The sequence below is a fragment of the Stenella coeruleoalba genome (genome assembly GCF_951394435.1).
Source record: "Stenella coeruleoalba genome assembly, chromosome: 1".
Taxonomy (NCBI): domain Eukaryota; kingdom Metazoa; phylum Chordata; class Mammalia; order Artiodactyla; family Delphinidae; genus Stenella; species Stenella coeruleoalba.
In genome coordinates this window covers 37,480,202-37,500,482 of record NC_137169.1, presented here as the reverse complement: position 1 = coordinate 37,500,482, position 20,281 = coordinate 37,480,202, and the positions used below count along the sequence as shown (strand labels likewise).

General features: G+C 37.5%; 1 protein-coding gene across 4 annotated transcripts in view; it reads left to right on the top strand.

Moving 5' to 3' along the window:
- Positions 1-20,281, top strand: part of IPP (intracisternal A particle-promoted polypeptide) — a 40,311-nt gene that overhangs the window by 12,795 nt on the left and 7,235 nt on the right. For 2 of the 4 annotated variants that reach the window (XM_079900461.1, XM_079900460.1), the window contains exons 4-8: positions 3,990-4,145; positions 5,696-5,863; positions 9,225-9,362; positions 10,547-10,669; positions 12,684-12,904. In XM_079900461.1, coding sequence (XP_079756587.1) covers positions 3,990-4,145; positions 5,696-5,863; positions 9,225-9,362; positions 10,547-10,669; positions 12,684-12,904 — 806 coding nt within the window. The remainder of the gene's footprint in view (positions 1-3,989; positions 4,146-5,695; positions 5,864-9,224; positions 9,363-10,546; positions 10,670-12,683; positions 12,905-20,281) is intronic. The other 2 variants (XM_079900462.1, XM_079900463.1) reach the window with 2 other exon arrangements.

The following is a 20,281-nucleotide window of genomic DNA, read 5'->3' as shown; positions in this document are numbered from 1 at the left end:
TGTTTAAGACTTGCACTGCCCAATAGTTATCACCTAAAGATATATTACTGGAGTAAAACTGCAGGGAGGCAAGGGAGAAATAAATGGAGGATTTTTTTTAAAGTTAACCTTAATATGTTTCACTATTTTTGAAGCTTTATCTCTTTGATCATATTGGAGAAAAGATGGACAATTTATACAGAAAAATAATGAGAGTCTACCACAAAATTCAGTGAAGGAGCAAGAGACTTAATTGAAATGGTTAAATTATGTTATGTGAAATGTGTAGATTTTCCCCCTGGTGTATATTTTTTGTATTTACCACAGGAATAATTCAGGCAATTTAATATTATTAGTATATGATAACATATATTTTTCTTGCATTTTAGAGAATGATTTTACTTTTCAAAAATGGTACATACTCTTATAAAAAGTTTAGGTAATAAGGTATAAAAAAAACAACAAATCACCCAAGTCCATCACCCAGAAATAGCCAGTTATAATTAACATTCATTAAACATCATTCTAGATGTCTCTGTATAGGAGGATGGATGATAGGTGGGTGTATGGTTGCATGGATGGATGGAAAAAAAAATTTATAAGAATAAGAATCATTCTATCATACTATTTATACTACAAAAATGTATTTAAATCTCACTAAAAATCAACAAAGAAGAAACTAAAGTAATAACTAATTTCAGATAAATGTTTCTTTATCCCAAGAAATATTCATTCTAAAAAGTTTTTGTAGAGTTAAAAACAAAAGATGAAAATCATTAAAAGGTGAAACCATAGTTTCATTTTGTGTTTCAATTTCAAAGTTTAGACTCTCTGCTAAGAAAAATGAGGTAATTAGCATTGTTATTTTTCTCCCTACCCACCTCAAGGTTTACACAGCCTTTACATAGAATTTTTTCAATCATGATTCCCCTAGCTCTGTGCTTTTGCCCTGTACTTAAGTGGATTTAATGCTTTCTACCAGTTTTTTAACGATAGTCTTTTTAGTCCTGACCTTTTTTTTTTTTTTTTTTTTTGGCAGCGCAGCAGGGTTTGTGGGATCTTAGTTCCTCGACCAGGGATTGAACCCAGGCCACAGCAGTGAAAGCACCGAGTCCTAACCACTGGACCGCCGAGGAATTCCCTGAGCTTTCTTTTTTTTTTTTTTTTTTTTTTTTTTTTTGCAGTACGCGGGCCTCTCACTGTTGTGGCCTCTCCCAATAGGCTCCGGACGCGCAGGCTCAGCGGCCATGGCTCACGGGCCCAGCCGCTCCGCGGCATGTGGGATCTTCCCGGACCAGGGCAAGAATCCGTGTCCCCTGCATCGGCAGGTGGACTGCCAACCACTGCGCCACCAGGGAAGCCCTGAGCTTTCTTTTTCGATTCATCATTTGGTCGGTTGGATTTCATCACTAAGTATTTTTTTCAAGGAAGGCTCATGATAACTGTTATTTACTGATTTTTTTTTTCTCACATCTGAGAAGTTCTGCCTGTTGCTTTTTAATTTAACAGAAATTTGGGTGGGCATAATATTCTTAATTTATGATGATTCCCCCAGCCCACCCCAAGTTTGTAAGGCATGGTTTTCTTTTTTTTTTTTAATGACTTGCTGTTTCTGCTTGGATGCCTAAAGAATTATCTTTTTTTGCGTTACGCGGGCCTCTCACTGATGTGGCCTTTCCCGTTGCGGAACACAGGCTCCGGACGCGCAGGCTCAGCGGCCATGGCTAACGGGCCCAGCCGCTCCGCGGCATGTGGGATCTTCCCAGACCGGGGCACGAACCCGTGTTCCCTACATCGACAGGCGGACTCTCAACTACTGCGCCACCATGGAAGCCCCATTATTCTTGATTTGTGTTAAAGTTTGACATTTTTCCTTAGACTATATCAAATACCCTTTCCTTTTTTTTTTTGGCCGAGCCTTGCGGCTTGCGGGATCCTAGCTCCCCAACCAGGGATCAAAGCCACGCCCCCACACAGTGGAGTCCCAACCACTGGACTGGCAGGGATGTCCCCGCCCTTTCCTTTTAAAGGTTCAATTTTAATTTCATTTTGGGAAATTTTTCCTGTATGAAATTCCTGAACACTTTTAATGTTTCATTTGGTAGTCTTCATCCTTTCACTGGAACTTTTTTGTCTTTCATATTTATCATCTTCTAATGTTAAAATATTTTGTCTTTTGCTCTATATTCACAGTTTTCTCAAGTCTTTACTCCAAATCACTAATTTGATTTTTTTCTGATGAGTTTCTTGTTTCCAATTTATTAACTCTGCACTACTGTCATTTCAGTTCTCACTTTGTTTCCTCAGCAATGCATCTCATTTTATTTTATTATTTTTAAATTTTTGGCTGCATTGGGTCTTTGTTGCTGCACATGGGCTTTCTCTAGTTGCGGCGAGCGGGGGCTGCTCTTTGTTGTGGTGCATGGGCTTCTCATTGCGGTGGCTTCTCTTGTTGTGGAGCACGGGCTCTAGGCACTCGGGCTTCAGTAGTTGTGGCACGGGGACTCAGTAGTTGTAGCTTGCAGGCTCTAGAGTGCAGGCTCAGTAGTTGTGGTGCACGGGCTTTGTTGCTCTGCGGCATGTGGGATATTCCCGAACCAGGCCTCGAACCCGTGTCCCCTACATTGGCAAGCGATTCTTAACCACTGCGCCACCAGGGAAGCTCACGATGCGTCTCATTTTGCCTTTGAGTTCTTTTTTTTATATAGGATCTGTATTCTTAAATAATTCTATCCTGTGTATGGGGAGTCTGTTTCTGTGTGTGGCTAATGTTTTCTTCCAGACTGAATTCTTCAGTCTCTTTCTCTTCTTTTTCCTGGGGTATATTTACATAGCTGTATTGCTTTTTCATGATACATTGCTCATTCTTAACTTGGGCAACTCTGTTCAAACCTGCTTGCTCTGATAATTCTCTTTGACACCCTTTCTACCTTAGTGTAACTACTTTGTTTCTCCCATGTAAAATTTGAGGGCTCTGTGTAGTGTTCTCACCACTTCTTTCTAGCCTGAGGCATAAGGTAGTGAAAGAATAGAGATCTGCTAAGGCTGAGGTCCTTGCTTGGGGGCCTGGGCTCGGAGGTCTCTCTTGTAAGATCCTACTACTGTATTGTTCTGTTTTCAAGACCTACTTATCCCAGCCAAGGATGTGTCTCACTACTGTGGATTTTGGCTACCACTGAGCTCTGTTAAATGGCAAACCCTGGTGATCCTCCCTATCTTTACCGATGGGCCTGTAAAGGATTCTTCTTTTAATGGTTTTGTTCTTTGACTTCTCAGTTCTGCTTTTTATCTGCTATTTGCCCTTTCTCCAAATTCTTACGTTACTAGTGAGACTTCTCAATATTTTGTTAGTTGACCTTTTCTCCTCAATATTGTTTTTTGGACATACAGACAAGGCTTAGAGACAGTTCCTTACTGGCATATGTGGTGCTTTTGTGCAAATTAGAAGATAGTGCCCTTTCACGGAGGCCAGTTCTTATAGCTTGCCAAGTGGGACACAGGTTGGCTTTCATTCCCAATTCATCTTTTCAGCTAAGCACCCTTGAGCAGAATAACCTACCCAATCATGCTCAAAGTCTTTTTAGGAAATGGACCTCATCCGACCAGAATCTTCTGTTTCTTGCTTTGACTATCATTTTCAAAGTGTATGACATAATTTTATATCCTTTTGTTAGCAGGTTGTAAGTATAGAATTTTGGGCAGTTTTATTTTTTCATTTTGTTAGATAATTGTGCTCCTGTTTTACTTGGCATCTTTGTTTAGAGATCCTCATACATGTGTTTTCAAATTGGATCTAATGAAGCATGTTTTTTAAAACAATCTTTGATTTAAGGAAAGTATATATTCTTTAGTACCAAAATAATACTTGGTATTGTTGGAAACGTACTCCATTGTTTGATGATGAGTTTTCATTTTTTGATTGTTAAATGTATTTTATTTTCATGGAAACATGTCTTTTCAATATTATTTAAAAATTGATTAAAACATTATCTTTTTCAACATTGCTTTAGGAATATCCGATTTTAATCTTCGTGTTGCATTGCAAACACTTTTGAAAGAGTACTGTGAGGTGTGCAAATCTCCCAAAGAGAACAAATTTTCTAGTTTTCTGCAGACATCTAAGGTTCGACCTCGGAAGAAAGCAAGAAAGTACCTGTATGCAGTAGGTGAGAACCTTTTAAAAAGTAATAGAAATTATTTTTAGGATAAAAACCTTTTAAGTTTTTGTTGTTATCATACATGTCAGAGTGTGCAGGTATGTCAGATAGGCATACTTAATTTCACATACAGGCTACAGATTTAGCAATTGTATTTATATAGTACAGTGGACACATCTAAGAATAAATAGCTATTTATTTGACATCTGTTATTCTGTGATTTAAATCTTTGGGTTCTTATAAACCCAATTATTATCAAATAACTGCCTAGACATACTGCTTTAAAAATTAAATATTTGAATTCTTGTGAGAAATAGGAAAATAAATCTCACACATTTTAACTATTCACAGCGTCTTAGATGGTCATTAGGGATGATAGGAACTAGTGGTCTCCAAAGTGTGGATATGCAGGATAACCCATAGGAATATCGTATGAACCTTTCCATTTTTATTTTATTGTAGTGTAGTGTAGTGTAGTATAGTGTTGTGTAGTTTATTGGCCACCCCGCGCAGCTTGCGGGATCTTAGTTCCCCAACCAGGGATTGAACCCAGGCCACAGCAGTGAAAGTGCCGAGTCGGAACCACTGGCCGCCAGAGAATTCCCTCCATTTTTTTTTAAAAATAGCATTAAACCTTATCAATATTTGATATATATGTCAACAGATTGTTCAGATTTATATACGTAATATAATTTATTATATATAAAAACTTTATGTATAGTATAATTTTTAGTATGTATGTCATTGTATGATTTTATATATACTATAATATATAAATGTGTAATTTTTGAGTGCTGGCTAAACTTTTTTAATGATGGGATGTGCAGTCAAAGAAGGATTTCAACTCACTATTTTTTTTATTATTAATTAATTAATTTACTTTTTGGCTGTGTTGGGTCTTCGTTGCTGTGAGTGGGCTTTCTTTAGTTGCGGTGAGTGGGAGCTACTCTTCGTTGCAGTGCGCAGGCTTCTCATTGTCATGGCTTCTCCTATTGCAGAGCCCGGTCTCTAGGCGCGTGCGCTTCAGTAGTTGTGGCATGTAGGCTCAATAGTTGTGGCTTGTGGGCTCTAGAGCTCAGGCTCAGTAGTTGTGGTGCACGGGCTTAGTTGCTCTGTGGCACGTGGGATCTTCCCGGGACAGGGCTCAAACCCGTGTCCCCTGCATTGGCAGGTGGATTCTGAACCACTGCACCACCAGGGAAGCCCCAACTCACTATATTTAACTGAAAAAGACATTAATAGAAGTCACAATGAAACTTCCTAACTAGACAGATAACCAGTTCCTAGATTTATGTTTCATCTAACATTTGATTATAACCAAGACCAGGTGGTAGAACATTGTGGTTGACCTCATTGCATTTTAAGTCATAATCTTTCAGGACCTGGCACATTTAAGAATAATAGATGTATATATGGCAGACTCTAAAGCACTTATTACTTACTATGCAGTAGTTATATTGAATGTCTAGACATAGAGGGCTAGATTTTTCTTGTTACTACCATTTCCATATTTAGCAGTAAGGGATTTGCTGTGTACCTCCTTTCCTTCCTTTATTCAGGTGGATATACTCGGTTGCAGGGGGGTCGTTGGAGTGATAGTAGAGCCCTCAGTTGTGTAGAACGTTTTGACACCTTTAGCCAGTACTGGACCACTGTGTCTTCACTTCATCAGGCTCGATGTGGACTGGGAGTAGCAGTTCTGGGAGGGATGGTCTACGCAATTGGAGGTAATAATGAAAATGTCTTATTTCCCTTATTAGTCTCTAGCTCTAAGTTGACTGCATTCTTATATGCCTTATATATATTGCTAGATACTATGGGGTGTATGCAGATACAGTTGTGCTTAATAAATATTTATTGAATAAATGAATGAAAGAAAAAGGAAACATAAGATACTGAATATTTTATACCAGAGGGACACGGTAATTTATTACAAGGCAAATACTTAAGTTTGGTTTTAATGAAAAGTTGTTTATGAAAATGTGGTGCCAAAATTTAGATCAACATTTGTGATAAAAATTTTTTTAATTCTGAGACCTGCATTATGAATCATTTTAAATTAACCAAGTATCTGGGCAGTGGGATGTATAAAAACTATGTCAGCTAGACATTGGGATATATTTCTTGATTAAAATCACTGTGTTTTCTGAAACTATTACTATAAATTCTAAAATGATTAATGAATAAAATTAAAAGGGGATTTGAATTTGGGAGAGAAATAATTATTAGAGAGGGATCTAAAGAGAAATAAATACTAACACCTTTGATATAAATATTTACTTCGAATAATTTGTCTTTATAGCAACCAGCCTAGGTAGATCATCTCTAACCTTTACAGCCAATTTTTTTGCTTTATTTCTATGGGTCATACTAAAATACTGAAAGCTGTAAATCAAAAATCATATTATTGTTTTCCAACTATGATACCGTCAGTTTAAAATGAGAGAGATGTAGGGAATATTTGATTTTTATCTTTTGGAGGGAACATAATCATCACTCAAAAACTGTTTATTAAATCAATAAATGTCATGGTGCATCTGAAAATCCTAACAAAGAAATTAGAGTTTTGAGCAATAACCATCTGTCAGTATAAAGACTATAACTCTATATAATCTTTGGCTAGAACTCTAATAGTTCTTTTTATGTACATTTCGGCAGTTGCATTGCGTGAACTCTCTCCAGTTTAACCTAGGGTCACAGTGTCCTTTGCGACACTTCCATATATATGTATCCCCTTTCCTGATACCACAGAAGTACAAATGGGAGCCCGTCAAAACTGCTATGACTGGGCTTCCCTGGTGTCGCAGTGGTTGAGAGTCCGCCTGCCGATGCAGGAGACACGGGTTTGTGCCCTGGTCCGGGAAGATCCCACATGCCGCGGAGCGGCTGGGCGCATGAGCCATGGCCGCTGAGCCTGCGCGTCCGGAGCCTGTGCTCCGCAACGGGAGAGGCCCGCGTACAGCAAAAAACAAACAAAAAAAAACTGCTATGACTTTACTAGCCATTATTAATACTATAAACATTACTATCTTAACATATTATTTAATTTATAATTTTTAAATAAATGTTTTTTACCAAAGTAATTCAGATTTGCTGTAGAAAATTTGGTAAACCTGAAGCATATGAAAAAGAAAATAAAAATCACCCATACTATAATCATACCACCCAGAGATAATCACGGTCAATAGTTTATTTCCTTTTAGATACATTCATATCTGGGTTAATATTCTAAGTATTATATTTAAAAATTAAGATATAATTCACATATCATAAAATTCACCATTGAAGTGTACAGTTCAGTGGTTTTTAGTATATTCACAAAATTGTGCAACCATCACCACTAATTCCAGAACATTTTCACCACTGCAGAAAGCCACTGTTATCATTTAGGGAAAAGTTTATGTGAGTGTAGGGAACTTTTTACTAGCCATGTTCCCAGACTCCAGGTAAGGGTCAACCTTGTGAGCAAGCCTTTCTAACCATAGGCAGTTTTAGGCCTTATGGTGACTCTTTTCTGCACAGTAAGAGTTTCGTATACATCAGGATTCTAGGCCCTCATAAGATTATATGTGCTGCAAATATATTTTCCTACTCCTCTGCTTCATCTTTTACTCTTTTTGTGGTATCTTTTGATAAATGAATGTTTTTCATTTTAATGTAGCCAACTCTATTATTTTTTTCCCTTTATGGTTAGTATTTCTTATATCGTTTTAAAGAAATCCTTTGTCTACTGGAAAGTCATGAGGATATATACCTTTATTGTTTTCTAAAATTTTATAGTTTTGCCATTCACATTTATGTCTGTAATTCACCTGTAATTGAATTTTTACAGATAGTATTAGTAAGGAACCAGTTTCATTTTTCTCCACATATATATAACCAATTCCCAGCGTTTTTGTTTCCCCACTGCTCTGTCATGCAAACTATGTCATATACCAAGTAATCATATATGTGTGGATCTGTTTCTAGAATTTCCTTTCTTTCCTACTGGTCTCTCTGTTTATTCCTATCTTAATTATTAAAGCTCTATTTTAAGTCTGATAGGCTTATTTAATAGGGCATTTTCTCTTTCCTTATTATTCTTTTTGGGAGTGCTTGGCTATTCTAGGTCTTTCATACTTCCATATGAAAGTTAGAATTAGTTTATCAACTCTGTTTTTAAAAATAATAATGTATGATTCCACTTATATGAGATACTTGGAATAGTCAAAACCAAAAAGACAGAAAGTATAATGGTCGTTGCCAGGGGCTGGCAAAGGAGAGAATGGGGAATTATTGTTTAATGGGTATAGAGTTTCAGTTTTACAAGATGAAAAGGATTATGGGAATGGATGGTTGTGATGGCTGTACAACAATATGAATGTGTTTAACATCACTGAACTGTATTTTTTTTTTCTGAACTGCATTCTTAAAAATGGTTTACATGGTACATTTTATGTTATGTGTATTTAAATACAATAAAAAAGAAAGAAAGGGTTTTTTAAAAACTGGGATTTCATTAAATCTATAAATCATTTTGGGAATAATCATCTTTACATTGACACTTGTAACTCATCAACATGATACATCTCTTCATTTATTTAGATATTCCTTAATTTAAAACTTTATCTAAATAAAATTTATAAATTATATCTATAAAGTTCTTATAAATCTTTGATTAGATTTACTCCTAGGTATAGTATATTTTAAAATTCTATTTTAAGTGGTATTTAAAAATGTTTTTTTCATTTTCTATTTGTTGCTAGATAAGCATTGCATTAAAACTCAAATTGTAGCAGAGCCAGCTATCTAAACTATGAAAATATAGAAGTGTTAAAATGCAAATTGTATCCTCAAAAATTACATGGATTGTTTGGGTGGTAGAAATAGATAATAGCCCACTTTGCTTCATTAAGTGGGCTTTAATAAATGGCAGTGCTATGGATTCAAAATAACACTTGGTGGGCAAATAAATTTTAAAGAATAGTATAAAATCAGACATAATAATTGAATTTCTGACAACACAGAATGCTGCTGAATATTGTATTGTGGTTCTAGGCTATTAGTATTACTAAATCTTCTCATATGTGTCTCTTTTATTTAACTCAGGTGAAAAGGATTCAATGATTTTTGACTGTACTGAATGCTATGATCCAGTTACTAAACAGTGGACAACTGTAGCTTCAATGAATCACCCCCGCTGTGGCTTGGGAGTGTGTGTGTGTTATGGGGCTATCTATGCTTTGGGTAATTACACTCTCCAATTTAAGGATATCTAATATTATTTAAATTCTTAGTCAAATTCTGCTTACTTTAGAAATTTTCCTTCCTTCCCATAACAAACTTGTGTCTTTTTAGCTTTAAAAGTTCTTATTCTCAAAATTATATTACTTGGGAGATATTGTCAAGTATGGAATTCTTAGAAGGAGATGGACATAAAATATAGATGAGATGTCTAGGGGAGCATTTTAGCTGACTAGTTAAATTTCATGGTTAGGATAACCATTCTGAATACACAGACGTTGTTTCAAAAAGTTGTTTTGCAAAGTACCATATTTCCTATGCAATAGATTGAAGTTTTTGGTTTTGTTTTGTTTTATTTTTAAAAAATCTCTTGTGAGGGCTTTCCTGGTGGCGCAGTGGTTAAGAACCCTCCTGCCAATGCAGGGGACACGGGTTCAAGCCCTGGTCCGGGAAGATCCCACATGCTGCAGAGCAACTAAGCCTGTGCTCCATAACTACTGAGTCCACGTGCCACAACTACTGAAGCCTGTGCACCTAGAGGCCATGCTCCACAACAAGAGAAACCACTGCAATGAGAAGCCCGTGCACTGCAATGAAGAGTAGACCCTGCTCACTGCAACTAGAGAAAGCCAGCGCACAGCAACAAAGACCCAACACAGCCAAATATTTAAAAAAAAAAAAAAAAAAAGATCTCTTGTGAAACCTAGGCAGAGATTTAAAAGACCCAAGTTCTACTTACAATCAAATTCTAACTTTTCATGTGATCTTGGACAGATAACCTCTCTGGTCCATAGGATAATCATCCATAATATAAAGTTGTCAGATTAGATGTTTTCTAAGGTGTTTTTCTTTTTAAATATTTATTTATTTATTTGGCTACATCGGGTCTTAGTTGCGGCACGCGGGACCTTCACTGTGGCATGCGGGATCTTTTCATCGCGGTGCGTGGGCTCTTCCGTTACTCCGGCGGGCTTCTCTCTAGCTATAGCGCGTGGGCTCTAGAACACGCAAGCTTAGTTGTCCTGCAGTATGTGGGATCTTAGTTCCCCAACCAGGGATCAAACCAGCATCCCCTGCATTAGAAGGCGGATTCTTAACCACTGGACTGCCAGGGAGGTCCCTCCAAGGTGTTTTTCATAAATAAAATTCCTTTATTCCAAAAATAATATTTTTCTGTTTGGTTTCAGGTGGTTGGGTTGGAGCTGAGATAGGGAACACCATTGAACGATTTGATCCCGATGAAAATAAATGGGAAGTAGTTGGCAACATGGCTATGTCACGCTACTACTTTGGGTGTTGTGAAATGCAAGGTAATTGCTTTATAAAATATTTTTCCTGAATATATATTTCTTAAAAAAGCTGTTTGAGCTTGAGGCTTTATTTTCACAAAAGTATATTTTATGTCTGTTAGTTTTGAATAATTGACACTAACAGTGTGGAAATTCTGCTTCTAATCTCCTATATTTTTAAACCTCTTATATCTTTATTTCTGTATTGCCAAAATAATCATTTTTTTCCCCAAAATAAACAAAGCTAGAATTAAGAATTCCAGATGGGCAAAAATACCTAATTAGCAAAATAAGCATTTGAACTGTCATCCATTATTGTTATCTTCTCTCCCTTGTAGGCCTTAGTATATATTTCTAAGTAGGGAGAGATTATCAAAAACAATCTTCATAGTGTCATAGGCTTCTTCAGTGTTTTTTTATAGAATACATTGTGATTCAGTACACACACAATGCTATCACAGATTTGAAAAATGTTGTACTACATATTAAAGTGGTATACAGATGTTATTTTAATTGTAATTGTCTATTATACACTGAGAGGTAATTAATAAGCACTCTCAAATAGAACCTTATTCTCTGTCCAGAAATGGAGAACAGATTTACATGTACCTGTAGAGTAGGAAGCAGTCTGCCCATTGTTATGTGACAATTCAGCCTGCTCTGTTCCCAGCTGAAATTCTTTCTGCCTTCTGAGTACCTTCTCAGATTTCTGCTAGCAGCTAAATACTCAAATTACATGGTGCAGACTATGTTCTATTGTTTAATATTATAGTGTTCTCTAATTGTTTTTTATTTATTATTTTTATCTTCCCATCTAAAATCATAGAGCTAGAGAGGCATCTTGGAGATTCTCTATTTCAACCCCTTTATTTTTAGATGAGGAGGCTGAAGATCAGGAGGCTGTGAGTTGTCTTTTCTCATAGTTGGTTACTAGCAAAGCTGGAGCTAGAACCCAGGTTTACTAACATTTAGCTCATGTTTCTTAAAATGCCATTCCTTGGTACTTCCCTTGTGGTCCAGTGTTAAGACTCTGCACTCCCAATGCAGGGGGCATGGGATCGATCCCTGGTCAGGGAACTAGATTCCGCATGCTGAAACTAAAGATCCCGCATGCCGCAACAAAGATCCCACACGCGGCAACAAAGATCCTGTGTGCCGCAACTAAGACCCTGTGCAGCCAAATAAATAAATTTTTTTAAAATGCCATTCCTTATAACTTCTCACTTTAGACCTCTAGGAACAACAGTAGATACTCAAAAAAAATAATTGTTGATTGTCAGAACCATTATTTTCAGTTAAATTTAATAAGGAACTCTGTGAATTACAGTCTACTGTACAGTATCTGATACCTTAATCTAGCCATAAACTATTCTAATTTAAATTCATTTTGTCCATCTGAGCAACCATTAGGTTGTCACCAACAGGGTCATGTCATTCCCAGTTTAAGTGTATGACAGTTTTTAAGGGGGAACAAAATCCTTCTCCCCATCCTTTTTTACCTATATGTGGTAGCAGTGGATCTGGAACTTGAGATCATTAAGCAAAGAATAAGATCAGAAATCCTTGTCTGACAAATTGTTTTGTTATAGCATCATTAAGTTTTTTGAAAATTCAATGCCACTTTATTGTACGTGGGCCTCTCAATGTTGTGGCCTCTCCCATTGCGGAGCACAGGCTCCGGACACGCAGGCTCAGTGGCCATGGCTCACGAGCCCAGCCGCTCCGTGGCATGTGGGATCTTCCCGGACCGGGGCACGAACTCGTGTCCCCTGCATCGGCAGGGGGACTCTCAACCACTGCGCCACCAGGGAAGCCCTTCAATGCCACTTTAAATTCATACCCCTAATTCTTTGTAACATGCTTAAATGAGAGCTGTGATAAACTAGACAGAAGTCAATTTTCTCTCTTAAAAGAATATTGTAAGCCCTGCATTAAGTATAATATCAGATAGCAAACTTAAATCACAATTATTACTTTTTATAATTATTTGTATCCTATTTTCTATAGCATCTGAGCAAAAATATTCCATTTCCAGGTTTAATTTATGTGATTGGGGGCATCAGCAATGAAGGAATAGAGCTTCGTTCTTTTGAAGTTTATGATCCACTTTCCAAGCGTTGGTCTCCACTTCCTCCAATGGGAACCAGAAGAGCATATCTTGGGGTGGCTGCACTCAATGACTGCATCTATTCTATTGGAGGGTGGAATGAGACACAAGATGCTCTTCACACTGTAGAAAAATATTCCTTTGAAGAGGTAGGTTGGATGATTTCAATTGTTTAGTGTCCTGTTATTCTTTTAATGTCTGTAATGATCTGTAGTGCCGTGTATTCTTTCATTCATGATATTATTTATAGGTTTTTTCCCTCTTTTTTTTTTTCTTTTCAAAGAATCAACTTTTGGTGTCATTGATTTTTTTTCTATTGATTGTCCATCTTCTATTTCATTGATTTCTGTTACTATTACTGTTTCTTTCCTTTCTTCTATTTGTTTTGGGGTCAATTTGCTCTTCTTTTTCTAGATTCTTAAAGTAGAAACTCAGATGATTGATTTTTAGACCTTTCTTTTTCTAGAATATAAATCTTTAAAGCTCTAAATTGTTTTCAAGCACTGCTTTAACTGCATCCCACACATTCTGATATATTGTATTTTAGTTAGCATTTACTTCAAAATAGCTTTTAATTTCCCTGGTAATTTCTTCTTTGACCAATGAGTCGTTACAAGTATTTTATTTAATTTCCAAATATTTGGGGATTCTCTAGATATCTTTATGTTATTGGTTTAATATAATTCTACTGTGATCACAGAGCATATCTTATGTGATTTCTGTCTTGGTAAATGTTTCACGTGCACCTGAAAAGAATTTGTATTCTGCTGTTGTTGAGAATAGTGTTCTATAAATGTCAGTTAGGTCAAGTTGGTTAGCATTCAGGTCTTTTCTAGTCTTTCTCTTTTTTTTTGGCCACACGGTGAGGCTTGTGGGATCTTAGTTCCCTGACCAGGGATTGAAACCATGCACCCTGCAATGGAAGTGCAGAGTCCTAACCACTGGACTGCCAGGGAATTCTCTTCCCTAGTTTTTCTAATTTGTTCAATTGTTTTGTCAATTACTAAGGAAGAAGTGTTGAAATCTCTATCTGTAATTATGGATTTGCCTGTTTCTCCTTTCATCCCCGTCAGGTTTTGCTTCACATATTTTGAATCTCTGTTATTAAATGTGTATACATTGATTATTATATCTTCTTGATGAATTGATCTTTTTATAGCCATGAAATGTTTTTCTTTATCTCTGGCAGTATTCTTTGCTCTGAAGTCTATTTTATCTGATATTAAGGTAGCCAAGCTATCTTTTGATTAGTATTTGCATTGTATACCTTTTTCTTTCCTTCTACTTTAAATCTATGTCTTTAAAAACTACATCTCTTGTAAGATAATACATAGTTGTGGTCTGTTTTTTCCTACAATTTGACAATCTCTGACTTTCAAATGGGCTTCTTAGAATTTTTACTATTTATATATAATGTAATTATAGATACAGTTGGGTTTTAGACTCTTATTTTGCTGTTTTTCTATTTACACAATCCATCCTTGTTTTTTCCTCTTTTCTGTCTTTATTTTTTGGCTACACCACACGGCATGTTGGGATCTTAGTTCCCCAAACAGGGATCGAAACCACACCCCCTGCAGTGGAAGCACAGAGTCTTAACCACTGGACAACCAGAGAAGTCTCCTTTTCTGTCTTTATATTGTTATTGTTTTAGTATTCCATTTTATTTCTTTTGTCCAATTAACTATATCTCTTCACTCTTTTTCTTAGTGGTTGCTTTTGGGTTTGCATTATATATAATAGGTATTTTAATGCATTACATCTACATTCAAATAATATCATACCAGTTCACTTTTTTTTTACATCTTTATTGGATTATAATTGCTTTACAGTGTTGTGTTAGCTTCTGCTGTACAACAAAGTGAATCAGCTATGTGTATACATATATCCCCTCCCTCTTGAGCCTTCCTCCCACCCTCCCCATCCCACCCCTCTAGGTCATCACATAGCACCAAGCTGATCTCCTTGTGCTATACAGCAGCTTCCCACTATCTATTTTACAGTTGGTAGTGTATATGTGTCAGTGCTACTCTCTCAATTCGGCCCAGCTTCCCCTTCCCACCCTGTGTCCACAAGTCCGTTCTCTACATCTGCATCTCTATTCCTGCCCTGCCACTAGGTTCATCAGTACCATTTTTCTAGGTTCCATATATATGTGTTAGCATACGGTATTTTTCTCTTTCTGAGTTACTTCACTCTGTATGACAGACTCTAGGTCCATCCACCTCACTACAAATGACTCCGTTTTGTTCCTTTTTATGGCTGAGTAATATTCCATTGTATATATGTACCACATCTTCTTTATCCATTCATCTGTCAATGGATATTTAGGTTGCTTTCATGTCATGGCCATTGTAAATAGTGCTGCAGTGAACACTGTGGTACATGTATCTTTTTGAATTATGGTTTTCTCAGGGTATATGCCCAGTAGTGGGATTGCTGGGTCGTATGGTAGTTCTATTTTTAGTTTTTTAATGAACGTCCATACTGTTCTCCATAGTGGCTGTATCAATTTACATTCACACCAACAGTGCAAGAGGGTTCCCTTTTCCCCACACCCTCTCCAGCATTTATTGTTTGTAGATTTTTTGATGATGGCCATTCTGACTGGTGTGAGTGATACCTCATTGTGGTTTTGATTTGCATTTCTCTAATGATTTACCACTTCACTTTTTTTTTAAAGAATTTTTATTTATGTATGTATTTATTTATTTATTATTATTATTTTTTTGGCTGCATTGGGTCTTCATTACTGTGCATGGGCTTTCTCTAGTTGCAGCGAGCAGGGGCTACTCTTTGTTGCGGTGCACGGGCTTCTCATTGTGGTGGCTTCTCTTGTTGCGGAGCACGGGCTCGAGGTGCGCAGGCTTCGGTAGTTGTGGCACGCGGGCTCAGTAGTTGTGGCTCGTGGGCTCTAGAGCTCAGGCTCAGTAGTTGTGGCACACAGGCTTAGTTGCTTTGCGGCATGTGGGATCTTCCCAGACCAGGGCTTGAACCCGTGTCCCCTGAATTGGCAGGTGGATTCTTAACCACTGCACCACCAGGGAAGTCCTGCACTTCACTTTTAATGTAAGAAACTTACAAAAACATACTTACATTTCTCCCTTCCATCCTTTGTGCTATTGTTGTACATTTTACTACTATATATGTAGTAGACCCCACAATATGTTGTTGTTATATTTGCTTAAGCAGTCAATTATATATAAGTAAATTTTACTGAGAAAATATTTCATAATTATGCATATATTTACCATTTCTAGTTCTAATCATTGTGTACAACTAAGTTTCTATCTCATATCATTTTCTTTTAGCCTGAAGAACTTCCTTTAATATTTCTTTTTGTGCTGGTCTGCTGGCAATGATTCTCTAAGCTTTCATTTTCTGAAACTATTTTTCTACCATCATTTTTGAGAGATATTTTGCTGAGTATAGAATTTTAGGTTGTTCTTTTTTTCCCCCATCACTTAACATTGTTGTTTACTTATCTTCTTGCATTGTTTCTTTTTCTTTATAATTTTTAAGGGAATATAGTTGATTTACAATGTTGTGTTAGTTCTTGCATTGTTTCTGATGAGAAGTCAGTAGTCATTCTTATCCTTGTTTCCCCATGTATGTAATGTCTTTTTTTTTCCTTTGACAGTTTTTTTTTTTTTTTTTTTTTTTTTTTTTTTGCGGTACGCGGGCCTCTCACTGTTGTGGCCTCTCTCGTTGTGGAGCACAGGCTCTGGACGTGCAGGCTCAGCGGCCATGGATCATGGGCCCGGCCGCTCCGCGGCATGTGGGATCTTCCCGGACCGGGGCACGAACCTGTGTCCCCTCCATCGGCAGGCGGACTCTCAACCACTGCGCCACCAGGGAAGCCCTGACAGTTTTTTTTTTTAAATATTTATTTATTTTTTGGCTGCATCGGGTCTTAGTTGTGGCATGTGGGCTTTTCATTGTAGTGCGCAGGCTTCTGTCTAGTTGTGGTGCCCTGGCTCAGTAGTTGCTACGTGCGGGCTTTGTTGCCCTGTGGCATGTGGGCTCTTAGTTCCACAGGGATCGAACTGGCGTCCCCTGCATTGCAAGATGGATTCTTAACCACTGGGCCGTCAGGGAAGTCCCTCTTTGACAGTTTTTAAGATTTTTCTCTTTATCATGGGCTTCCAGTAATTTGAATATGGTATGTCTTGTTGGATTTTGGTGTTTAACCTGCTTGGAATTCATTGAACTTCTTGAATCTGTGGAATTATAGCTTCCATCAGATTGGAATATTTTCAGCCTTATTCCTTCAAATATTCTCCTGCTGTTTTTCTGGGACTTAAGTAACATGCATGTAAGGCCACTTGATATTGCCCCATAGGTCACTGAGGCTCTGTTAATTTCTTCCCATCCTTTTGCTCTCTGTACTTCAGTTTGTTTTTGTTGGTTTTGTTTTACAGCTTTACTGAGGTATAATTGACCAAAAAAAATTGTATAATTTTAAGGTGTACAGTGTGATGTTTTGCTCTATGTATACATTGTGAAATGATTATCACAATCAAGCTAATTAACATACCCATCAACTCACATAGCTCCCTTTTCCTTTTTTTTATGTGAGTGGTGAGAGCACTTAAGGTCAGCCTTCTTAGTAAATTTCAAGTATACAGTATAGGGGCTTCCCTGGTGGCGCAGTGGTTGAGTGTCCGCCTGCCGATGCAGGGGACACGGGTTCGTGCCCTGGTCCGGGAAGATCCCACATGCCACGGAGCGGCTAGGCCCATGAGCCATGGCCGCTGAGCCTGCGTGTCCGGAGCCCGTACTCCACAACAGGAGAGACCACAACAGTGAGAGGCCCGCGTACCGCAAAAAAAAACACAAGAAAACAATATAGTATTCTTAACTATAGTCACCATGCTGTACGTTAGATTGCTAGAACTTACTCATCCTGCATAACTGAAACTTTGTTCCCTGTGCTTCAGTTTGGATAGTTTCTCTTGCTGTGTCTTCAAGTTCATTAATCAATGTCTGAACTTTTAATTTGCAGTGTCTAATTCCATTTAGGAAAATTTTCATTTCAGGTATTATATTTTCTAGCTCTAGAAGATCTTTTTGGTTGTTGCTTTTTAAATGTCTTCCATTTCTCTCCTCATCATTTTCATGTTTTCTTTTAGATCCTTGAATATATTTATGATGTCTGTTTTAAAGTTCTTGTCTGCTAATTCTATTATCTTGTCATTTTTGGATCTGTATCTGTTGAAATTTTTCTTCCTGGTTTAAGTCAGAGTGTTTTTGCTTTTCCACATTTCTAGTAACTGATTGGATGTTGGACATTGTGAATGTTATGTTGTTGAGTATTTGGATTTTGTCTTCTTCCTATAAGAAGTGTTGAGTTTAGTTTTGATAGACAGTTAAATTATTTGCAAATAAGATTGATTTATTTGAGACTTGTTTTTAAGCTTTGTAGGGAAGGTCTAGAAGATCTAGGTCTTTTAGGTATAGTTTAGCCCTACCACTGAAGTATGGCCCTTCTTGACTCTCTACTGTATGCCCTAGCTGTTCAACAAGGTCTCTTCATTTTGGCTTGTCAAAACTAGAATATCATAAAGACGCAGACGTAGAGAATGGACTTGAGGACCCTGGGGGCGAAGGGGAAGCAGGGACAAAGTGAGAGAGTAGCATTGACACATATACACTACCAAATGTAAAATGGATGGCTGGTAGGAAGCTGCGGCATAGCACAGGGAGATCAGCTCTATGCTTTGTGATGACCTAGAGGGTTGGGATAGAGAGGGTGGGAGGGAGGCGCAAGAGGGAGGGGATATGGGGATATATGTATATATATGGCTGATTCACTTTGTTGTACAGCAGAAAATAACACAACATTGTAAAGCAATTATACTCCAATAAAGATATAAAAAAACAACAACTAGAATATCATCCAGTCTTGTGTGAGCTCTGAGAATTGTTAAGCTCCTCTAAAGGAAAACTGTTTCTTTGCTCACAATATTTTGACACCAAATGTGTGGGTTTTCCACACCAAGCTCTTCTCCAATTCTCTGTGGACACCACCAACCGGGTGTCCTACAAGTCAGTTCAGTTCTGACACTAGCTATCCCACAGGTTAAGGGCTCAGTCCCACAAGACTGCCCCTCACTTTAGACGCCAGTCCTCAGGTTAACCACTGACTTGTTTACAAATTAAGGGTTCCCGTGATCCCTTCCTCAGGTTCAATAATTCACCATAATGGCTCACAGAACTCAGGGAAACACTTTACTTAACTATTACCAGTTTAGTATAAAGGATATTATATATTATTATAAATATAGAATAATAGAATATAATATAGAATAGAATAGAATATATCATTTTTATATTCTATATTATTATAAAGGATACAAATGAATAGCCAGATGAAGAGGTACATACAGCAAGATCCAGAAGTGTCTTGATTACAGGTTTCTGCCCCAGTGAAGTTTGGGGTATCACTTTCCTGGCATGTGGATGTGGTCATCAAACCAGAAGTTCTCCAAACCCCATAGTTTAGGATTTTTATGGAGGTTTCATCACATAGGCATGATCAATTATTATTTCAACCTCCAGCCCCTCTCTCCTCCCTGGATGATAGGGTATGGACTGAACATTCCAAGCTTCTAATCTGGGCTTGATTTTTCTGGTAAAAGGCTCCCATCCTGAGGTTATACAGGATCCTGCCAAGAGTTGCCTTATTAAGGAGGAGACATTCCTATCACCCAGGAAATTCCAAGGGATTTAGGAGCTCTGTGTCAAGAACTGGGGTCAGAGACCAAATATATGTCTAACTATGTCACATCCTCCTATTAGTTGTTTTTTGACTGTTCTCATAGGGGCTCATTTTTTTTTCTTTTTTTTCCACTTAAAAAATTTTTTTTAACTTTCTCTTTGTTGTTTTTATTTTTTATTATTTTTATTTTCTTTCATAGAGTCTCATTTTATGCATGCATAGTTTAGGGGTATTCAGCCAGACTCAGGGGAACCTCTGTCCTCTAGCACTCTTCCTTGCATGTCTCAACTGCATAATCCTCTCTAAACTCTGATTTCTGTCTCCTGGATCAGCTGACTGTCATACTCTGCTTGGGATTCCCTTCCCTGTACTGCTATTCACAAAGCCCTCCAGGCAGAAAGCCTGGACAACCATGGAGCTCACATTGTTTGTTTCTTTTTCTGAATCACAGTTTTTCATTGCCTGTTGTCCATTGTCTGAGGACTTTATTTCATATAGTTTGTTGAGTTTTCTAGGTCTTTATGGTAGGAGGGCAAGTTTGGTAACAATTACTCTATCATGACTGAAAGTAGAAATCCATTCTGTTTCCGTCCTTTTAACATGATTCCATCATTCACTGAGCATTTCTTTACTATCTGGCATAATAAAATATTTCAAGTACAAGAAAGCTTATACTTCTCTGATCTGGCCCTGGAATCAGTCATTTCTCCAAGAAGCATTAGTTCCTCTTAGTGAAGGACAGTATTTAGAAACCAAGATTAGTCACTCAGAGTACTCATTGCTACTGGGGTATTGCTGCTTCTAG